The following is a 20,402-nucleotide window of genomic DNA, read 5'->3' as shown; positions in this document are numbered from 1 at the left end:
GTTTTCTCGTCAGGCAACTTTGGAAAACGAAGCGATCCGAGGGACATTCCGCTGGCTAAAATCTAAGGCTTTTCGGGAGATTAGTCACCCAAAGGAGAGGTGCTTAGCCCTGCTGCTCGAGACAGATTTTCAACCTGGTATTAGGATCAGAGCACAGGTTAGCCCGGGGCACAAGTGCTTCTTAACTTAGTACTAAGGGGTGTGCACTGGTCCCCCTTAGCGCTCACTTCACCCTCGGAGGAAAGTAAATAGCACCTATAAAGTTATAGTTATACTTCATTTAAACAAATAAAAAACTGAATGTTTTTGGAAGTTTACAAATGCCAACCGCTGATTATTAAGGCATTAATGTAAGTAAAGTTTCTTTAACCTTGTTCTGTCTTGATAATTATAATGTCATATGTGGACTTAAAAGGGCAATACCTGTATAAATCAACACTGCTTGGAAATGCTATATTGTTGCTTATATGAATCAATGAATCTGTTTGTGTGTTGAGGTTATGAGTGAGACTGATGCAACAGATCACAATTTAACATGCCAAATAGAAAAAATATGATGAAGTAATCTCTTTTAATTTTCATACTGTATCTGCACCTTTTGTTTTATGTTAAATTATCAGGGTCCCTTGCTATTTGCATGCATTCATGCAGCTGAAACTGCTATATATTACATTTATTAAAGCTGGAACTTTTTTTGTGATCAGTGTTACTACACACAATAAATATAATGCCTAACAGGGCATTCATATGTGTCCCAGGCCTTCATTTAATTTACCCTTAAATCTGCTTGGCTGGATGGATTTTTCATCCCATTACACAGTCTTCGATCGCCAATTAACCAGCGACTGATATGCCCATAATTCCACTTAATGATCCTGGCAGGGGGTTGGGGCAGCACCTCATCTGTACTGTGAGCAAGGGAGCATTACATGAAATGGATCTATTTGTATCTACTGTACGAGTGTCTCAAAGGATCTAAATAGGCTACAGAATTGGCTGTCATAGTAATGTAACCTTCAAATCAAAACATTAACAAAAATACAAAAATAGGATTTTGGGTCCTCCCCCCTATGAATTGCTCGCCGGAGTGCTGCTGGCATGCTCGGTGAAAAATCTTCCCCTGTCCAGATGCCTGCGATAACCGTTATCAAGGCTCCTGCAGGCCCCAAGGCTAGACTACCCCTGGTAGTTACGCAACTGGTTCTCCTTTAAGACTACTAGAAAATTGTGCAAACATTAAATAAACCCAAAGAAATTGTTTTGCTTCCAATAAGGATTAATTATATATAAATTGGAGTCAAGTATATGGTACTGTTTTATTATTAGAGAGAAAAAGAAAATTAATATTCAAAATCTGAGTTATTTGATTACAATGGAGCCTATAGGAGATGCCTTTTCTATAATTAGGAGCTTCCTGGATAATGGGTTTTAAGGGGTTCCAGATAACCGATCCCATACCCGCGTGTGTGTGTGTATATATATATATATATATACACATTATTTTCCATTAAAAAGGGTCATGGATTGTGATAAATATATATATATATATATATATATATATATATATATATATATATATATATATATATGTAAAGTATGTCTAACTAATCAATGCAACACAAGGCCTAAGGGAACAAACCAAAAATATAAACAATAAAAACAAAGTGAAAATCTGTATTATCTATCAAAAAGAACCTTCAAAATGATTACTTACTTCACAGATCTTTTCCAACGATGGGACAAAGAAGTCATCACAGACAATAGCAAGGGCATAGAACATGTACATTGCCTGGGGAAGTAAAAAGAAAAACATTTTAATTTAGAGAACATAGGTTGTCATTGATCATCCAAATTCTATCAAAGCTATACTGTTTCTGGTCCATCAAAATTCAGCCAAGATTCTGCCTTTTTCAGCAGGATTCTAATTCTACCTAATCCAAGTGCCTAATCCAACGAATCTGAAAATTATGTGATTTTTTGTCACACAAACGAGGAAGTAACATTTTTTTACCCATGTGCTGCGCACGCGTTTCTCTATCCCTATTTTATACGTAATTTATATATGCAAATTAGGGTTCAGTTTGTTATTTGGCCGAATCTTTAACAAAGGATTCAGGATTTGGCCAAATTCTAAAATAGTGGGTTTGGTGCATCCCTAATCAAAACTGAAAGAAATCTATTAAAGACATCAGTCTAATGATTGCCTTAATGTGATAGAAAGGAGGTAATTGCAGGAAGTCCACGGCAGCAAGCTGAGTCTGCAAGTGTATCTTTATTGGGGTAGTGAACAGCACACTACATGTTTCGGGCAAGGCCCTTGATAAAGGGCCTTGCCCGAAACATGTAGTGTGCTGTTCACTACCCCAATAAAGATACACTTGCAGACTCAGCTTGCTGCCGTGGACTTCCTGCAATTACCTCCTTTCTATCACATTGATCTATTAGGGTTTCACCACAGGATACCCTGCAGGAGTACCACCAACACATCATACAACTTGCCAGAGTTCAGCCCTGCTACTTTTTGGATTTAATGATTGCCTTAGACTGAAATGTACCTTGCATAGCACATACTGTACAAACATAAACATAAATATTAGATTGTGATAAAAATGTTAGAAAAAGTAAAAAGTATTATAATACAAAAACGGAACAGTTTGGAAATATTAGCTTAGTGGAGCCTTTTCTGAATCAGTACAATGGAGAATAGTAACAGAATGAGATATACAGTACATAAAATCATTTTCCATTTATTACTTTAACAGAATGGTAACAGAATGTTTCTTGACTTCTTGCACATACACGTATATGTCTATTTAGTATTACGAGCTACATTGTATATTTATGTTGTATGTTTGTATATTTGTCTGTTTATGTTGTATCACAAATTAAAAAAATGAAAAAGCATATGAGTAAGTGCCCCATTAGGCACACAACGCGTTAGGCCTTCACCTGTATTGTCCTAATAAATGGATTTGAACTTTTAACCACTTTTTTGGTTTATTGCTTTTGAAAAAAACTCATATTTTTTGTCCTGGTATTGTTTATGTTGTATGTTTTGTATATTTGTCTGTTTATGCTGTATATTTGTATGTTTATGTTGCATGTTTAGCTAGGCTGGGTGCTCGGTCAAAGGATCCATTCCAAACCTGGGTATACTATGTGATGCAAATATCAGTGTCTTCAACTGCCCTATCACAGATCTGAGATAATAATGGCCGGTTGGTTGCTGTCATCTGGGAGAAAAGTGGTACTCGCATTCAAATATTTTTTTTCCCCTATTTGTCAAGTGTATAACTAGTCCTACTTACTTTGAATGAGCTCAGAAAATCACAGTTAATTTTTAAGGTGCACAGAGCTGGAATAAGTTTCTGCAACTCCAACTCCATCTGTGTGTTGGGCAGTGACACGCCTGTACCCAGGGAGACCCAAAGTCGTGCACCTCTCTGACACTTCATGTTTTGTCAATCCTTTAGGGGTGGGTGAGTGAAGTTATGGCCTGCAAGCTATGTTTAGGGGCTTTATTCCTTAAGGCATGTCGAATATTTTACACCCAAAAATTAGGATAAAATTTGGTAAAAGTTGGAATCTTCATAAACGACATAGTTCATGTACGACAATTCACACATGCTTAGGGATTGCAAAAATCCGGCATCTCAGACCTGTCGAGGTTGCATATAAGTCAATGGGAGAAGTTCCAATAATTTTTTTGGGGTTTAGTGCAATACCCTACAGTTTTCGGGCATAAATCTGAGTTTTCGGGTGAAAAATCTGAAAAAATCATGATCGGATGAGATCTTGATCGGAAAGGGTCTTGAAAATCGGATTTTTTTCCAGCAAGGCAAATTTTGGGAAAATTTAAATAATAAATAAGCATAAAAAACTCGAGCGGGATCGGAGTTTGTAGCAGAGAATATTGAGATAAATTTGGACTTTGATAAATAACCCTCTAACTGTGAGAGACACAAACTGAACATTCAATAGATAGGATCATGTGGCATAATTTAAAAGATTGGTTCACTTTAACGATAACTTTTACTTTTTTTTGGCTAATTCTAAGAACACAGCTGAATTAAAACTTTCCCCAATCTGCCAAGGGTCAGTAAATGCAAGGAGACCCCACAATGAGTATCTTGGCTGCTCTTTGTAAATCCAGCTATTCTTTCTTCAAACAATAATTGCTGAAGCCATCAAAAACACAATATTTTTCTATCAGCAAAAACCTAAACAGAACTAAGTCCTCCCTTCTAATAATGGCAAAATATAACTGCAGAAAACTGTACCTATTGAGAGTCAATGTCATCCATCCAGCCTTTGCATAAAAAAATCCTGTTTAAAGCTGTAAATCACAATTTCATTTCACAGAGCAAATCAATGAAAAGGGGTTATTCCATTATTCACAAACCAAATGCAATGGCATAAACATAAGTCTAAGGTTGAAAAGATCTGACTATTTTTGAGACTGCCAAACACAGGTAGAGATGAATTGAACAGTACAGTTGCAGGACCCTAGGTTCAAAACATTGCACACCGTGTTCCTTATCATAAATGACTCCTTTGGAGTTGGTAGAACCTTAATTGCAAAACAGCAGGAATATAGCTGCCAAGTGATATCCTGCAGCTCAGCACACAGTTTGACAGCAACATCTTCATGGAAAAGCTGCACCAGTTGGTCTGATTAACCAATGTGTGATCAACTTAACCACACGAGAACTAAAACTGGCTTACAGATCAACGGGGGCCATCAATTTTAAGGTTATACTCTGATGAACCAGTGTGGCTCATATTTCTCCACATAATCAGTATAAAACCATTCAGTTCTCTATAGATTTTGATCAGGCAATGATATTGTTTTGTACACACATATGGGCCACTGCCTGGTCCATTTGTCTGAAAATCACCAAACTGACCAATTGCACTATCCATTGCCATTTTTTAAAATGTATTATCACCACTCCCATCACTTGACAAAGATACAGAGATATTGTATTAGGCTCCTTAGGGCAGAGACAGACGCTGCAATTCGGGGAGATTAGTCGCCCGCCGACAAATCTCCTCTTCTACGGGGCGACTAATCGCCCCGAACTGTCTTCCCTGCCTTCCCGCCGCCTAGAATATAAATCGCCGGCAGGATGGCACTCAGCTTGCTTCATTTTCCGAAGTCGCCTGAAGTTTCCTCGTGAGTCAACTTCGGAAAACAAAACGCTCCAAGTGCTATCCCGCCAGGCGATTTGCATTTTAGATGGTGGGAAGGCAGGGGAGAAGAAAAGGAGATTTCTCGTTGGGCGATCTCCCTGAATTGCAGCGTGTGTCTCTGCCCTTACACTCCAGTCTATGTTATCCCCATTGTTTGGGGCCCCGCAGCAGGAAGGCATATAAATTTCCATTAAGGTTGCCACTTTTGCTGGTGCCTAAACCCGAACAAAGGGGGTGCAGCAGATAGCATTGGGGTTGGAGCAGTGGTGGACACATTGAAGTGGATGGAGTTATGACGCTAGGGTGGGGTTATTGCGTCACTAAAGGCCTCCATACACGGGCCCTTAAAAGCTGCCGACAGTTCCTGATCGATATCGGGCCGAAAGTAGGGCAGATGTCGATCAGGTAGGTTAAAAAAACCCAGTTGGATCGCGGGCGCATCTGTTCATTGATGCATTAATGTGATCCGTCCGCCTGTATTACCTGCATTCTGATCCGATCATTGGGCCCAAGGGCCCACGATCGGATGAGCCTGATATCTCCCACTTCGATGTGGGCACATCAATGTCGCCAAACGAGCGGATCTCCCTGTGTATGGCCACCTTTAGACACAACTAGCTGGCTTTTTATCCAGTTTTCTCAATGTTGTAAACCGGACAGAAAATTTTGATGTCCAGTTCAAAACCACACTTGTGGCAACCCTATCTCTTAACTATAGCCCAATCCTTTAATCACAGATATGGGATCTATTATACAGAAATCAGTTATCCAGAAAGCTTTGAAATACAGCAATGCTAATTTAGAAAAACAGTTTCTTATTTTTGATTGATTTGCTCTTTTTTTTGTTGTTTCTGTAATAAGACATTAACCTCACAATTTATTGGCTGGATTAGTGTTTGGTTTTCACAAGGCTGAAAACTGAACAGAAACTGGAGACCCAAACAGGCCTTAGAAAAACCGAACTGTTCGGTTAAAACCGAACAAGTGGCAACCCTAATTTCCATCTATGGTGCCACAGAATCAAGTAAAATGTTTTTATTTCAAAGTAGAGTAGCACAATGCCTGCTGTACCCAAACAATCCAGATCTCTGCTTCTTCTTCTCACATATGTTGTGTTACAGATGGACAGCTATTTTCAGTGCTGATATTTATACATATTCACACATTTATGGGGAATCCCTTCAGATACTAATGTGTGAGGAGCACTGTGAATAATTTCAATTAAATTCTTTTTGGTTGGTTTTAGTAGTAAAATGAAGCTGAAGGTCTTTTTCTGATGCACTCTTGCCATAAACAAAGCAGTAAGTCTGAGCAGCCCCCTGGCTTAATTCTAAAGGTAAAATGAAATAAAGGTAAAATGGAATAAAGGTAAAGGGCTTCTTGGAAGACACTGATGACATTAATGACAATTTAAAAAAAAAAAAAAAAAAAATCGATCCTAATGGCCAGAGTGAGGCAAAGGAATATGTGTTCTATAGCTGAATGCATTTGTCTAAGGAGGTTAAATTTATATGGATTACTTGTAGACCTAGCAAGGATAACACTGTCAGAACAATTTACAACTTCCTTTGAACCAGATGATGGCAAATAATGAAGACAAACAAGAAGTTATTGATTTGTGTCAGTTTATCTGTGAAAAGATTCAAAACAGTAAGTTGTTTCTTGCTGAAAGGGGTTGTTCACCTTTGAGTTGACGTTTAGTATGATGTAGAGAGTGATATTCTGAGACAATTTGCAATTGGTTTTAATTTTTTATTATTTGTGGTTTTTGAGTTATTTAGCTTTTTATTCAGCAGCTCTGCAGTTTGCAATTTCAACAATCTGGTTGGTAGGGTCCAAATTACACTAGCAACCATGCACTGATTTGAATAAGGAAGTGGAATATGAATAGGGGAGGGTCTGAATAGAAAGATGAGTTATACAAAGAATCAATAATAATAGATCCGTAGCCGTACAGAGCGTTTGATTTTAGATGGGGTCACATTTGAAAGATGGAAAGAATCAGAAGGCAATGAAGACCAATTGAAAAGTTGCTTAGAATTAACCATCCTATAACATACCAAAAGTTAACTTAAAGGTGAACGGCCCCTTTAAGTACTACAATTATGGGACCTGTTTAGGGTTGTCATGTTTCCTCGCTGGAAACTCTGGGCAAGAGGTGGAACAATGATGTCACAGGAGCGGGTTGGTGACATTGTGGGCAAGGTGGTGATGTAGCGCGGGCGTGTTTATGACATGGTGTTCGGCGGTTGGCCGAGCATAATTTGCATAATTTGGATCTCCATACTTTAATGATTTAAACATTAAATAAACCCAATAGGATTGTTTTGCCTCCTATAAGGATGAATGGTATCAGTTGGGATCAAGTACAAGGTACTGTTTTATTATTACAAAGAAAAAGGAAAGTATTTTTAAAAATTGCAATTATTTGGTTATAATGGAGTCTATGGGAGATGGCCTTCCTGTAATTCGGAGCTTTCTGGATAACAGATCCCATACCTGTATGGGAAACATGACATGCAAGAAAACTCCAAACTATAGGACATCTCCCACAGAGTCCATTTAAAGCAAATCATTTAAAAAATTGCTCCTCTCTTTAATAATAAAAAAAAACAGCTTAGACTTGAAGGTAACTACACTGCATAAATCATATCTGATGTATAATTGTCTTTTAAGCTAACTAAAGGGAATTGTTCACCTTTAAATTAACTGTTAGTATGATGTAAGAGTCATATTCTGAGAGAATTAGCAATTGTTTTAAATGTTTTATTATTTGTGGTTTATAAGTTATTTTGCCTTTTATTCAGTAGCTGTTCATTTTGCAATTTCAGCAAACTAGTTGCTAGTGTCCAAATTACCCTAGCAACCATGCATTGATTTGAATGAGAGAATGGAATATGAATAGCAGAGGCCTGATTAGATAGATGAGTAATAAAAAGTAACAATAAAAATAAATGTGTAGCCTTACAGAGCATTTGTTTTTAGATGGGGTCAGTGACCCCCATTTGAAAGCTGGAAAGGGTCAAAAGAAGAAATCAAATAATTAAAAAACTGTAAAGAATAACAAATGAAGACAATTAGAAAAGTTGCTTAGAATTAGCCGTTCTATAACAGACTAAAAGTTAATTTAAAGGCGAACCACCCCCTTTAAGGTATGGAGATCCAAATGATGGGGAAAAAACCTTTATTTGAAAAACTCCCAAGCATTCCAGATAATAGATCCCATACCTGTATTAGCAAAGGCCTGTACTCATGATGATGTTCTTTGCCCTCCCATTCAACATTTCTGCCTATCTTTTATATAGATTACATACACTACCAGCCTTTAGCATTCACTTTCTAGAGGCCCCAGCATTACCGGAAATAAACACTAACAGAAGTCACACTATAGTTTTCCAACATAATTGGCCCCCCTGTACCCACCGCCCATCATAACCTAATTCTTCCAGTACAAGACTCTTGGCAATTTAATGAAAACCTGTTCCACGACTGATTCCCTTTATTTCTTGTAGACCTCATTCTCTTCTGTCAACGCTTATTCCCTTTATTCATTTAATGTTGTGCCTGTTTGTTGCTTCCCACCATTTTGGATTTTCTCTGTCCACCTCATTTATCCTGCAACATTCTGAAGGCAATGACACGTCAGTCATTTTTCACTGGTTTCGAAGAAGTCTTTGATTCCAGGACCCCGGTGACCTCTATTAAATATGCTGAAACATTGCAATTTTCTTATTATCCAAGTGGGGCTTCAAACCACTTTGATATACAAAAAATTGCTTAAGCAGCTATTTGTAACATCTCGTTTTTTTCTCATCTGCTCATATTACAGCTGGGAGTGGTTGCAAAATTATATGAGAGCCCCATGACCCTTAAGTTGTTTTAAGCACCAAAAAGGCTATGTATATTAGCATTAGTGTAACATTCCGAGAACAATACCGTCTGTAACTATAAATAACTTCTAGTGAATTGCATAAAGTACCAAGCTATTCCTAGTTGATGCTTTATGAATAGGGCAACACTTTATTGGCCTATATATCCTCTGGGGATGTGTATCCCACATTCAGTTCTATATCCTAACGTTGCTTTTCAATTACTGCTCCATAGAGTCTGGTTAGGAATTAGACATCAGAATATTCTGAACACTGATCAGTACTACCAACAATGCGCAGTACATATAAGACGAGGGACACAACATTTTTACATTTATCCCCAAAGAAATTTCATTCCACTCATTTTGGAACTCGGGCGCACATGGCAAATGTATCCCATAAATTCAATAAATTAAACATACGGCATTAATAGCAGCGCATTCAGAACAAACTCCAATGATCTTTAGATGATGGAAATGCAAGGATAACTGGTTTCCATGTAATATATTGACTATCACAGTACAGGTACAGAACCTGTTATCCAGAATGCTCAGGACCTGGGGTATTCTGGATAATGGATCCTTATGTAATTTGGATCTTCATACTTTAAGGGGCAGATTTATCTGGGGTCGAATTGAAAATTCAAACTTTCAAGTTTTTTTTATGGTCAAAACTGTCAAATTAGGCTAGGGAGTTATTCAAATTCGATTCAAGTTTTTTTAAAAAATTCTAATTCGATTTTCTAGATTTACCATACTCTGGTCCTTTATGAACTGAAATTTCACTATTTGCCACCGAAAACCTTCACAATTGCTGTTTAAGTCAACGGGAGATCAATTTGGAGTTGTTTGCAGTCTTCCTGACATTCACGTTTTTTTTGGAGGAAAAAACTATAATCAAATTTGTTAAATTCAAATCCAATTCGGTTTGAGTTTTCAGGTCCATTCTATTCATCCAAGTTTTCAAAATTCTATTTTATTAATACATTTCGGTCAAATTTCAAGTTGATGGGAGTTTATGGGAGCTTTAAAAAAAAACTCAAATTTGACCCTTGATAAATGTGCTTCTCAGTCTACTAGAAAATCATTTAAACATTAAAGGAAGCCAATAGGCTGGTTTTGCTTCCAATAAGGATTAATTATATCTTAGTTGGGATCAAATACAAGGTACTGTTTAATTATTAAAAAGATTTGGATTATTTGGATAAAATGGAGTCTATGGATAATGGGTTTCCAGATAATGGATCCCATACCTGTAGTATAAATTAATGACAGATATTCTTGACTGCTACAGGCAGAAAACAGAGGTGGTCAAGATGCTCTGTTTCCGAACTAAGCAGCAAGTATCTGGCTGTGGTTTGGGTTTTTGTATTTACCATAAAGGTAACTGTGGGCAGCCCCCTAATGCTGCCCTTCCAGGTTCAATCCCTTGTTCAGTTCCGCAGCAGAAAGCCCGTGGCCCCAAAAGGGCGTCGGTGAACAGCGGAACCCACAGGGGTGCCCTGTACATCTGTGTGTACCCACAATTACCAAAGGTTCCAACTAACTAGTACGTTACACTAATTCAGAATGGAAGGCAGGAAAGACTGAGCGGAGCCGAGCGCCACTATAAGAAAGTACATGGAGTGCATCTTAAAGTCCCTTTAATGAAAGTGGTTTTAGGCACAACTCACTACAGGGAAAAGTTGCCCTTGGAGCTTGCAGAAGTAAATGTGCCCTTCCTTTAAATAGTGCTTTATTCAGCAAACAAAATAATCTTACAAAAATTAAACCCATAAGTGATCCACATAATGCCCCTTTAATGCATATTCTTACCCATATTAAAATAAATATATCTATAAGCACTTTTCTTTTGCAAATGCTTTATGATTTTAAGAGACAGACTAAGCTAGTTAATACCTCAATTTAATGTTTTGCTTCAAAGTGTCTTTATTTAATCTCCTTGACATTTTCGCCTTAAACCACATATAGTAAAATGATTTTCAGGGCTCTACATAACTATAAAGATTGCTATCTGTAGATGGGGATTAAATCCACCTTTACATTGTCGTTTAATCTTAGCTCGCATGAAAATGCAACTATAACCTAGATTTTTTATAATGCTGCGGGGTCAGGCAGTTTAAACTTATATTTTAGTAAAAGCTGAAATATTTTAAAAATGTCTTTGCTCTACAAAGGTTTTTTTTTTTTTTTATAAATGCCAAATTTCTTTATGTTTGTGTTAAATTACTAGTAATAGTTTTCCTAATGAGGTGGTGGTATAATTCTGTAAATATAACCTATATATGAGCAGTTCATAGACTGCAGCCATGTCAATTAGACCATGAATGCTAGAAGCAAATGGCTAAACATCTCTATATTTACTGATAGCTCCATGCAGTGGTTGACAATCTTGGAAAATCCTGCCCAGTTTCCTAATTTGGGAAGCTGGGCAGGCAATTTTGACCCAGGCCTCCCTTCTGAAAACTGAGCTGTCTGGGTCAAAACCGGACAGGTGGCAACCCTAGACGGCAGTGATTCATAAACGCAAATATACATAAACAATTATAGGACAATGTTCCCCCAACTGTAATAAAAAAGGATGTTATAAGCCACTGAGTAGCTCCATGAACATATAAAAAGCCAAGACCATAGGCCTAATTCCCAGCGTCTGAGACAGAGATGTATATTATTTTTCTAAAAATTTAGTTATGATTCACAAATAACCGGTATAACAATAAGCGCCGACTATTACAGATGCCGTTACTAAGCACTGTTAATATGTATATATTATACAATATATTCACAGCACTTGGATTATATAGTGAATAAAGTACCCCCTCTTGTAAAATATAAGGATATTATAAGTTACCGAGGAGTTTCATGACCATATAAAAACATGAGGCCAAAGGCCGAGTGTTTTTATACAGGTCATGGAACTCCGAGGTAACTTCTAATATCCTCATATTTTGCAGCAGGGGGTACTTTATTTATTATAATACACAAGTTTCAGTGAGTCATGTGACAGAAATGACATCAGAACTCACCGTTTATAACTGATGACATCAGAACTCACCGTTTATAAGGATATAATTTACAAGATATTCATGGCTTTTGTGTATTATATAGTGAATAAAGTACCCCCTCTTGTAAAATATAAGGATATTATAAGTTACCGAGGAGTTTCATGACCATATAAAAACACGAGGCCGAAGGCCGAGTGTTTTTATACAGGTCATGGAACTCCGAGGTAACTTCTAATATCCTCATATTTTGCAACTGGGGGTACTTTATTTATTTATTTATCAGAACTCACCGTTTATAAGGATATCATTTACAGGATATTCATGGCTTTTGTGTATTATAAGAATATAACAGTTTATATTAGAATAAACTGAGGAGCTCAATGACCAGGTAAAGGCAAAAGTATCTCTTCCAGCAATTACCCTTGTTTCTAGATCTTTCTTGCATCCTCGTTTTTTCCTATGTGTTACTTTAAAATGTTTCATATAGCTTTAATTATGTACTCAGAGAATTTACATTGTTGTTTTATAGTTATTCCAAAAGGATTGGGATTTCATTATGCATAATCAGTCTATTATGTACTGGTGCAGACAGATAAAGCTTGGCTTTATATGGCTAAGTCTAGAATGGAGCTTAGACAATAAGAGTAAACCAATTGTAATGCAATGACCCAGTTGCATTGCAGCAAATATGTGCTTGCACAATTTTTCTCAATCATTGTTGTCCCTTGTGATAGAGCTTCCATTTATTTCTCAGAAGAGCACACTGTACCTTCAATACTCCAATAACTTGATAATCAATTCCTTTACGTCTCTTGCTGAATTTCCACCACTAATCCAGATCACCTCTTACATCCAACATTCTTCATGTACATTGCCTTTCTCCACCCACCACCCTAAATATCTATATCACATCTTGCACTTTTCTATGTCACCAATTTGTAAATATTGGCAAATGCCGCTAATAGGGAAGGACTTACTGAACACTTTCTCAATTTAATGTTTCTTGTACTCTGGATGAAGCAATTTTTTTATAGCTGCATATCATACTTATCTCTTCAACAACTCAACATTTCCACCTCTTTGCAAAATGTTTTGGTGGACCCAAAAATTTTACAACTTTGAAACCCCGATGAATTATTTTGTACATCTTTATTGATCAGCTCATATGACTGTCCATTGCCCTGACTCCTATGAATGTCATTAGCCACAAATCTGATGTATGCTGGAGTGTTCTACATATATCCTGTACCTTGTAACCTACAAACTCACAGGAGAACGTCATTTGCTGCAAAGGTCATGATCCCATTTTTATATGCAGGAAAAAAATGTTTATAAGCCTTAGGATTTATGTATTCACCTATGTGATTGTTTGATACTGGTCATATATCTCTGTCAAAAGCCAGAGAATTGGAAAATATATGTATGATGTCCAAGCAAGGGCCCTCCAGCTGGTACAATTAGATCCTGTGGTCAAACCTGATATTTTGTATTTTTAGTAATACTAAAGCTAGAGTTGATAATTATTTTGTTTTGTTGTTCCAGTTTGCTATTTTTGGCAATAAATATTCAGGCTTTTGCTGTTCCAGGGGCAACCATAAGACGAGGCAAATGGTATCCCTTATTCAGAAATTATAGAAAGGGCATCACCCATTGAGTCCACTTTAGGCAAATAATTCAAGTGAAGTCAGCGTCCAACCCAAAACTCCTTATCCAACTTCCAAGCAGGAAGAATCAATGATTATTGGTCAGGGAGACATCATCTCAAGACACACACCAGGGCTGGGACAAATGTTGTAGGTGGTTTTATTTACCAACCAGCTTCTAAAATTTTGAATATGGTCAATGTACAATGCTTCATAAAGCTAATCCCTACTCCCCTGAGATAAGCAGTAGTCAAGGATCTACTTTCAAAATGGTATTCAAAATGTTTGTTCTTTTTTAATTGAGAGGTAAATTCTAATTAAAACAACTACTCTGAATCAGAAGGATTTAGTATAATTAAAATTACATGTATGAGTATGACTTGTTTTTTTACTAAAAAAATGACAGCATTTATTTCCAACATAAACCTCATTTATTCACGCATACATTGCACCATATGACAAATCAAAAGCATGACCTTAAAAAAAGGAGGAATGAAAATGACCTCCCCAGCTCGTTGTAGGTCTGTCAAACCATTTTCCACATAAAGTTATATGTGTAATTGTTAAAAATGCTCGTCCATACGAGTGGAACAGTTGCTTCAGTTTAGAATCGGTTTCACTTTACAAATCAATTCCTTTCAGCGACTGAGGAAATTGACTCTCCCCTGTGGTTCCAAAAGGGTCAAGGTATTTTTTTGAAGGTTACATATAAAGAAATATTATTGAAACTGTCATGAAACCATTTTTCTTCTTCAACCATTTATGTTGGGAAAAAAAATTATTTAAAGTTAAATATCAAACTAGAGAAAGAACCAAATTCCAAAAACTATATATTGTAAAATAAAAAGAATATAAGAGTCTCGAGTCATCTCAGATTTTGTAAAAGGCAAGTGACAAAAAAAAACGCATCTGTGATTTATTTTAGGGCACCTTGGAAGAGAAAACCTTTGATTGATTTGTTTGTCAAAATTCTGCTGAGAAACGCAGAGGAGATCATATAATGGCTCGTGCAGAAATAGATTTGCTATATATAGGTCACATTCAAAGAAGGTTAAGAAATTTTATAGCATTAGTGAGACAAAGGCAACTGCTGCTTTGTGCATTGCAACACACGGCCAATTTCCCGGAGGCAGATGTGGCTTGATTGCATATTGTCTTTGCTGGGGTAAATAAGTAAGAGCACTGAAGACACTATATTTGTTAGGAGTAATATTGGCTTGATGCATTGCTTTAGTTGGGTTCTATGAAGAAATACAATAACTGTACAGATTGATAATGTGTGTTCAGGTCTCCTCCTAAACTGTTGGCAAAATGAATTTCAATTTGACACACACTTAATCAAATGGAGCAGTGAGGTCTTTTTTAGGCATATTAAAATAAATAGTTAAGGCATTTAAGTGATTAAAACTTTCATTGAGGGTTTGTAAAAAAAAAACATCCCTTAACTGATCTAAAGTTGGGCTGCTGGTCAATTAATAGGTCCATGACCAACTGAATACCAATTTGTATTTGTTACATGTCTCCAAGAGGGAATGTAAAAGCCTTAGAATACAGAGCACCAGGACGTCAAAAATCACTATTTATTTGCAATATTAAAGGGGACCTGTCATGCTAAGATATAATTCCAAATTTGTATCTAGTGTGTTTGTTAAGCAAAATAAACATTACATACACTATATAAATTATTTAAATATTGTAGACAGCCTTGTAATTCACCACCCAGCAAGCAGACAGCAGCCATTTTGTGGACACTGTTACTAAGACAAGCATTGTAACACCCAAATTTCGTTTATGCACCAGAATGGGGGGAACTGATGCCCATACCGTTGCATTGGCTACACAATTATAGATTGTGAACAGGGAGGGGGTAGGCAACATGTAGGAAATGCAGAATGGAAAGTGAAAGTAATTGCTTGCCTCGGCCGCCTCTATGCCTAAAGCTGGCCATAGACGCAAAGATCTGATCGTACGAATCGAGGATTCGTACGATTTTCGAACCGTGTGTGGAGAGTCCCGACATTTTTCGTCCGGCGGAGATCGGTCGTTTGGTCGATCGGACAGGTTAGAAAATTTCTGTCGGCTGCCGATAATATCTCTGCGTGTATTGCCGATCGTATGATTTTCAGTGGGAGACTGTCACTAGCTTTGGTTGAGATAACTCGACCAAACTCTCATCCACAATTTTACCTTATTGATGAATCAAATAACTTGAAAAAATCGGTTTGGGAAAAGTCTTGGTAGAATCGTGAAAAAACTAGAATCATATTTTTCGGATATGACTCCCAAATAACTTTTTTCGAGTTATTGCCCAAAACCCCAAATTTTTCTGATTATTGTACGAAACCCAGTGCAGACTATGAAATCTTTAAATTGGACATCTGCCATTGACTTCTACAAGACCTCAAGGGATGGAGTATTTTCAGATTCAGACTTTTGTCAGCTCTGGGGTATAATAAATCTCACAAAATTCAAGGTTTTTTTTTCTCAAAAAAATAGAATTTTCCCCTTTAAAAGCCCGACCAGAAAAATGCAAACTTAAATAACCCCCTAACTGTCTGTGATTGCAGTGCACATGTAGCACAAAAGAACTCTATTAGCAGGGTAGTGCTCCCATAAAACCATTGTTTGGACTTCATGAGGGATAAGAGTAACACCCAATTCAAAATGAAAATACAACTTGACATGCTTTGTAACTGCTACTACAGGTATGGCAACCCTTATCTGTTATCCAGAAAGCTCCCAATTATGGGAAGGCCACTTTCCATAGAGTATATTTTAAGCAAATAATTCAAATTAAAAATGTTTTCCTTATTCGTTATTTCTCTGTAGTAATAACATAGTACCTTGTATTTGATGGCAACTATCCAGCATCAATCCATATTGGTGGCAAAACAATCCTATTGGGCTTATTTTGTGTTTAAATTGTTTTTAGCAGACAGGGATCCGGATCTTAGAGACCTGTTTATTAAAGTTTGAATTTTAGTGGTTTTAGAGCTTTGGAAACCATAATTAAACTCTATTTCTCTAAAACCACGAATGCCATGAAAGTTATTACAAGATTAATTTAGAAACAGCACGAATGAAAAAAAGTGCTGAACAATTTAAAAAAAAAATTCCAAGTATCTGTAAATCCTTTAAAACTTTGACATTTGGACAATTACTAGTGAAAAAACCCCTAAAAAACTCTAAAAGCAGGGGTGCCCGGGACGTCAATTGCGGTCTACCAGTAGATCCTGGTAATGTTCCTGGTAGACTGCGATCATGCTGGGAGGAGAGGCAAGGGTGCAATGAGTCTATACCTAGATAACGACTCGATCAAAAGGGGCCGCTCCAGTTTACACTCCCATTTGCTGCTCCAGTCGGGTGCTCTGTCTGCAGCGTCCCCGCTGCTAAAATTCACATAGACCTCGAAAAGAAAGGACGGCACTCCGAATACACTGGAATGTACTTTTATTCCAGTTTAAAACAAGGATCCAACGCCCTACGCGTTTCGGGAATCACTCCCTTAATCATAGGCAAAGATAACCTAGATAACAGCTGTGATATATCAACCCAAATGTATGAAATACAAACTTCTAAATTGAAGCTAAATTAAGAAATTTATGCAAAAAATTTTACATAAATTTATTTTTCACCAAATAGCTAAAAGTAGCCTAGACTAAAGCTCGGCATACACGCAAGGAAACATTCACTCAACCAGAGGATCTGATGAAATATGAGATCATATTATGAACTTATGGAGACTGAAAGGAGCCCATCACTGCACAGATGCAGTCCTTGTCTAATCCTCAAGATATTTATGATGATACTCATTTGAAAGTATTAATTTGAGGGCTAGCGTTTTGAAGAGAATGATTCAATGTAAATGAAACAGTTTTCCTTATTAAATGATAAAAACTACAGGTTTCATGCATTAGAATCGAGGAAAGGGAAAGCAAAATATAGGGAAGCAAACAAGGGAAATGGTTAATTGAATTATAGATACCGAAAAACCTCAATCTTCAAAATATTTAAAGCTATAACATAAGTACACAGTTCTAATGAGGCAGCTGAATATGACTCTATGAGCAACAGATGGCACATACCTAATCAAGCCATCTCATTTCATAGCAATGCATCAGAACCATTATTTTCATGCTTTATTCCTTTTTGCTCACTTTGTTCATCTCTGTGAGGCTATTTTCTATTTGATTATGTTTCTAAGAGCAGAGGCAGCCAGGAGTGGGGGAAGTAGGAGTAAGATGCTGGGTGAAGCAAGGCGGTGCAATGATGCGATTAAAGTGCAGATTTACAAAAAATGGAACTGGGAATTCCAAAAGCTCACGTATTAAAACTTTCCTGAACTGTCTTATCAGCTTTTTTTAAATGTGCCAATTCATTAGTTTGACTGCTTTAAGCAATCAAATGCAGTTGTTTGGGGTGTTGTTGGCTGCACTGAACCATAGCACTCTACTATGGATTCCATTAAAAAGAAGGATTACAACATTAATTTTACCGCAGTGCTATTTCAAATCAAAAACAACTTTGCAAAAGTATAGCAAATCAGGAAGGAATGCTCTTATTTCCAGGAATAACCACCCTTATTTCCAGGGATAACCACTCTTATTTTTAGGGATAACCACTCTTATTTCTAGGGATACCTACTTTTACAACTGTAAACAAATGATCTTTAATTTCGGGATAAACAGCAGTTAGAGATTCTATGGGGCTCATTTATGGGCAACACTGGGTAAATTTGCATCTGGGCAGTTTGGCTTTCATTGCTCAACCTGCAGGTGGCCGAAGAAAGCCAGTTACTGATTGGCTGCTATAAGTTACTGCCCAGGTGCAAATTTGCGCATTGTTTACATAAATGAGCCCGATGTATTCAGTGCTTTCTTATAAATAAATATATTAACTGCCCTTAAAAGGGTGCAAACTTTCCAAAGCTCCAAACCCAAATCCTGCTGCACAAAAAGTACCAGCATACTATACTCAACATATCATTAAGGGATAAGCCAATTATGTTCAGAGTTGGGCCAGTGATGTCGTGGGAAGGACTATGACATCAAACACCATGCAGATGGATTAGTTTTTACAGATCTAAAAAGCAGGCAGGAGGTTCTAAACAAGACGGCCCTTAAATAACTGGGCCGTGGCAACTCCATATTTCACCTATAATTACATTAGCGCTGCATATTTTAAAAGCTAGGGACACAATGGATGAGTTCTCTGGAATGTGTATGCCATTAAATATGCTCTACAATTTTATTATTACAGGTGCGGGATCTCTTATCTAAAAACAGATATCCAGAAGTTCCAAATTACTAGAAGACCGTCTCCATTTTAAGGTGATTATGGAAAAACCTCAGGTCCCAAGCTTTCCTGGGGGCTGGCGGGGACACCCACCACGCTGCCTTCCTTCCTCTTTTGTGCAGGTTCCTTAGTGCGCACTTGGCGCGCATCTCCTTTATTTATAGGCGCATTGGCGCTGGCGTGGTGACGTCAGCACGCAATGGCGCCAAATTCAAACATATTTAAAGGGATTTCAGTTCTGTGTTGGTTGCCAGTTGTGAGAGTTCCTGGGTGCTATCCTGAGTATTCCTGTGTTCTGATTCCTGTTTGCCTGACTATTCCTGATTTCTGTGATCCCAACCTCTGCCTGGTAACCGACTATTCTGACATCCGTATTCCGACCCGTGCCTGTCTCGACCATTCTTGATTGATCTCCCGGCTTTGACCTCTACCTGTTTGACTCCGCTTGTTTTCTGCCTGCACCGACCCGGCCTGGTTTTGAATAAGCTTTCTGTCTTCTCCTTGAACTGTGACCTTCTGCCCAAAAGACTTTGCTAAGGATCGCGCCCCTCTGCTAGTCCAGAACCCTTTGCTTGGCTCCTCTCTTAATAAGACCTGGCGGCATCCATTTAGCCGAGGGCTCCTCCCCAGGTGAAACGCATCTGTTAAAGGTGGAAGCAAGAGCTGAGACCAGGGAGCCTAGCATTGGTTCTGGATTTTGGGTGCCGATTATGATGGGGATAACTGAAAATCGTAAAGGAATGGCTGCCAAAAAGGTAGTAAATATATAAGAACATAAGGGGATAAATGGTTTATAAAGGTGAAAAAATAAGTTTTTCTTTAAAGTTATTGTTTACAAAAACAACATTACAATGTCAGTGGTCAGTGGTGGGAGCAGGAACTAAAGGGGCAGGCAGTGACGCAAAAAGGGGCGGGCCATGATGGAAAATGGGTGGAGCCATATGGGTTGTGTATAAAGGGGCGGGCCACACCGCGCAATGCCAAGAAGACAAACAAAAGGTAAGTTCCACCGGAGGGCCAATGGCTTTTGTTAAGGTATTACAAATTACCGGCAACTACATTGCCCGTAAATTTGTAATACCGGCCCCGGCAAGTTTTTAACCGGCTGGGCCAGTAAAATACCGGCCAGGTGGCAACCCTACATACCTGTAGTTAATACATCTCACTTCTTTAAATTGTCTGTATGACTATTCCCATTGCCTGATGGCAACAATGCTACCTTGCAGTTCAATGACTGGGTCTAATAGCATGTGAGGATATCCCAGAAACCTGAGGGGAGAATTGGGCAATCTCTGTTCAAACTGTGTATTATTTTTCTAGTAAATACCTTTGTTGGCTGATGAGTAGTCAGAAGAAGAAACCATCCATAACATGAGCTATTTTGCAACAATCTACTAT

At 37.7% G+C, this 20,402-nt stretch overlaps 1 protein-coding gene across 1 annotated transcript in view; it reads right to left on the bottom strand.

The window, feature by feature from the left end:
• LOC108716110 (sodium/potassium/calcium exchanger 3) overlaps nt 1-20,402 on the bottom strand; it is a 222,768-nt gene that overhangs the window by 73,011 nt on the left and 129,355 nt on the right. The window contains exon 4 of the mRNA XM_041562667.1: nt 1,715-1,789. Coding sequence (XP_041418601.1) covers nt 1,715-1,789 — 75 coding nt within the window. The remainder of the gene's footprint in view (nt 1-1,714; nt 1,790-20,402) is intronic.

Source organism: Xenopus laevis, chromosome 5L (genome assembly GCF_017654675.1).
Source record: "Xenopus laevis strain J_2021 chromosome 5L, Xenopus_laevis_v10.1, whole genome shotgun sequence".
Classification (NCBI taxonomy): domain Eukaryota; kingdom Metazoa; phylum Chordata; class Amphibia; order Anura; family Pipidae; genus Xenopus; species Xenopus laevis.
The sequence above is the reverse complement of the archived record's forward strand: the minus strand, read 5'-3'. Positions and strand labels throughout refer to the sequence as shown.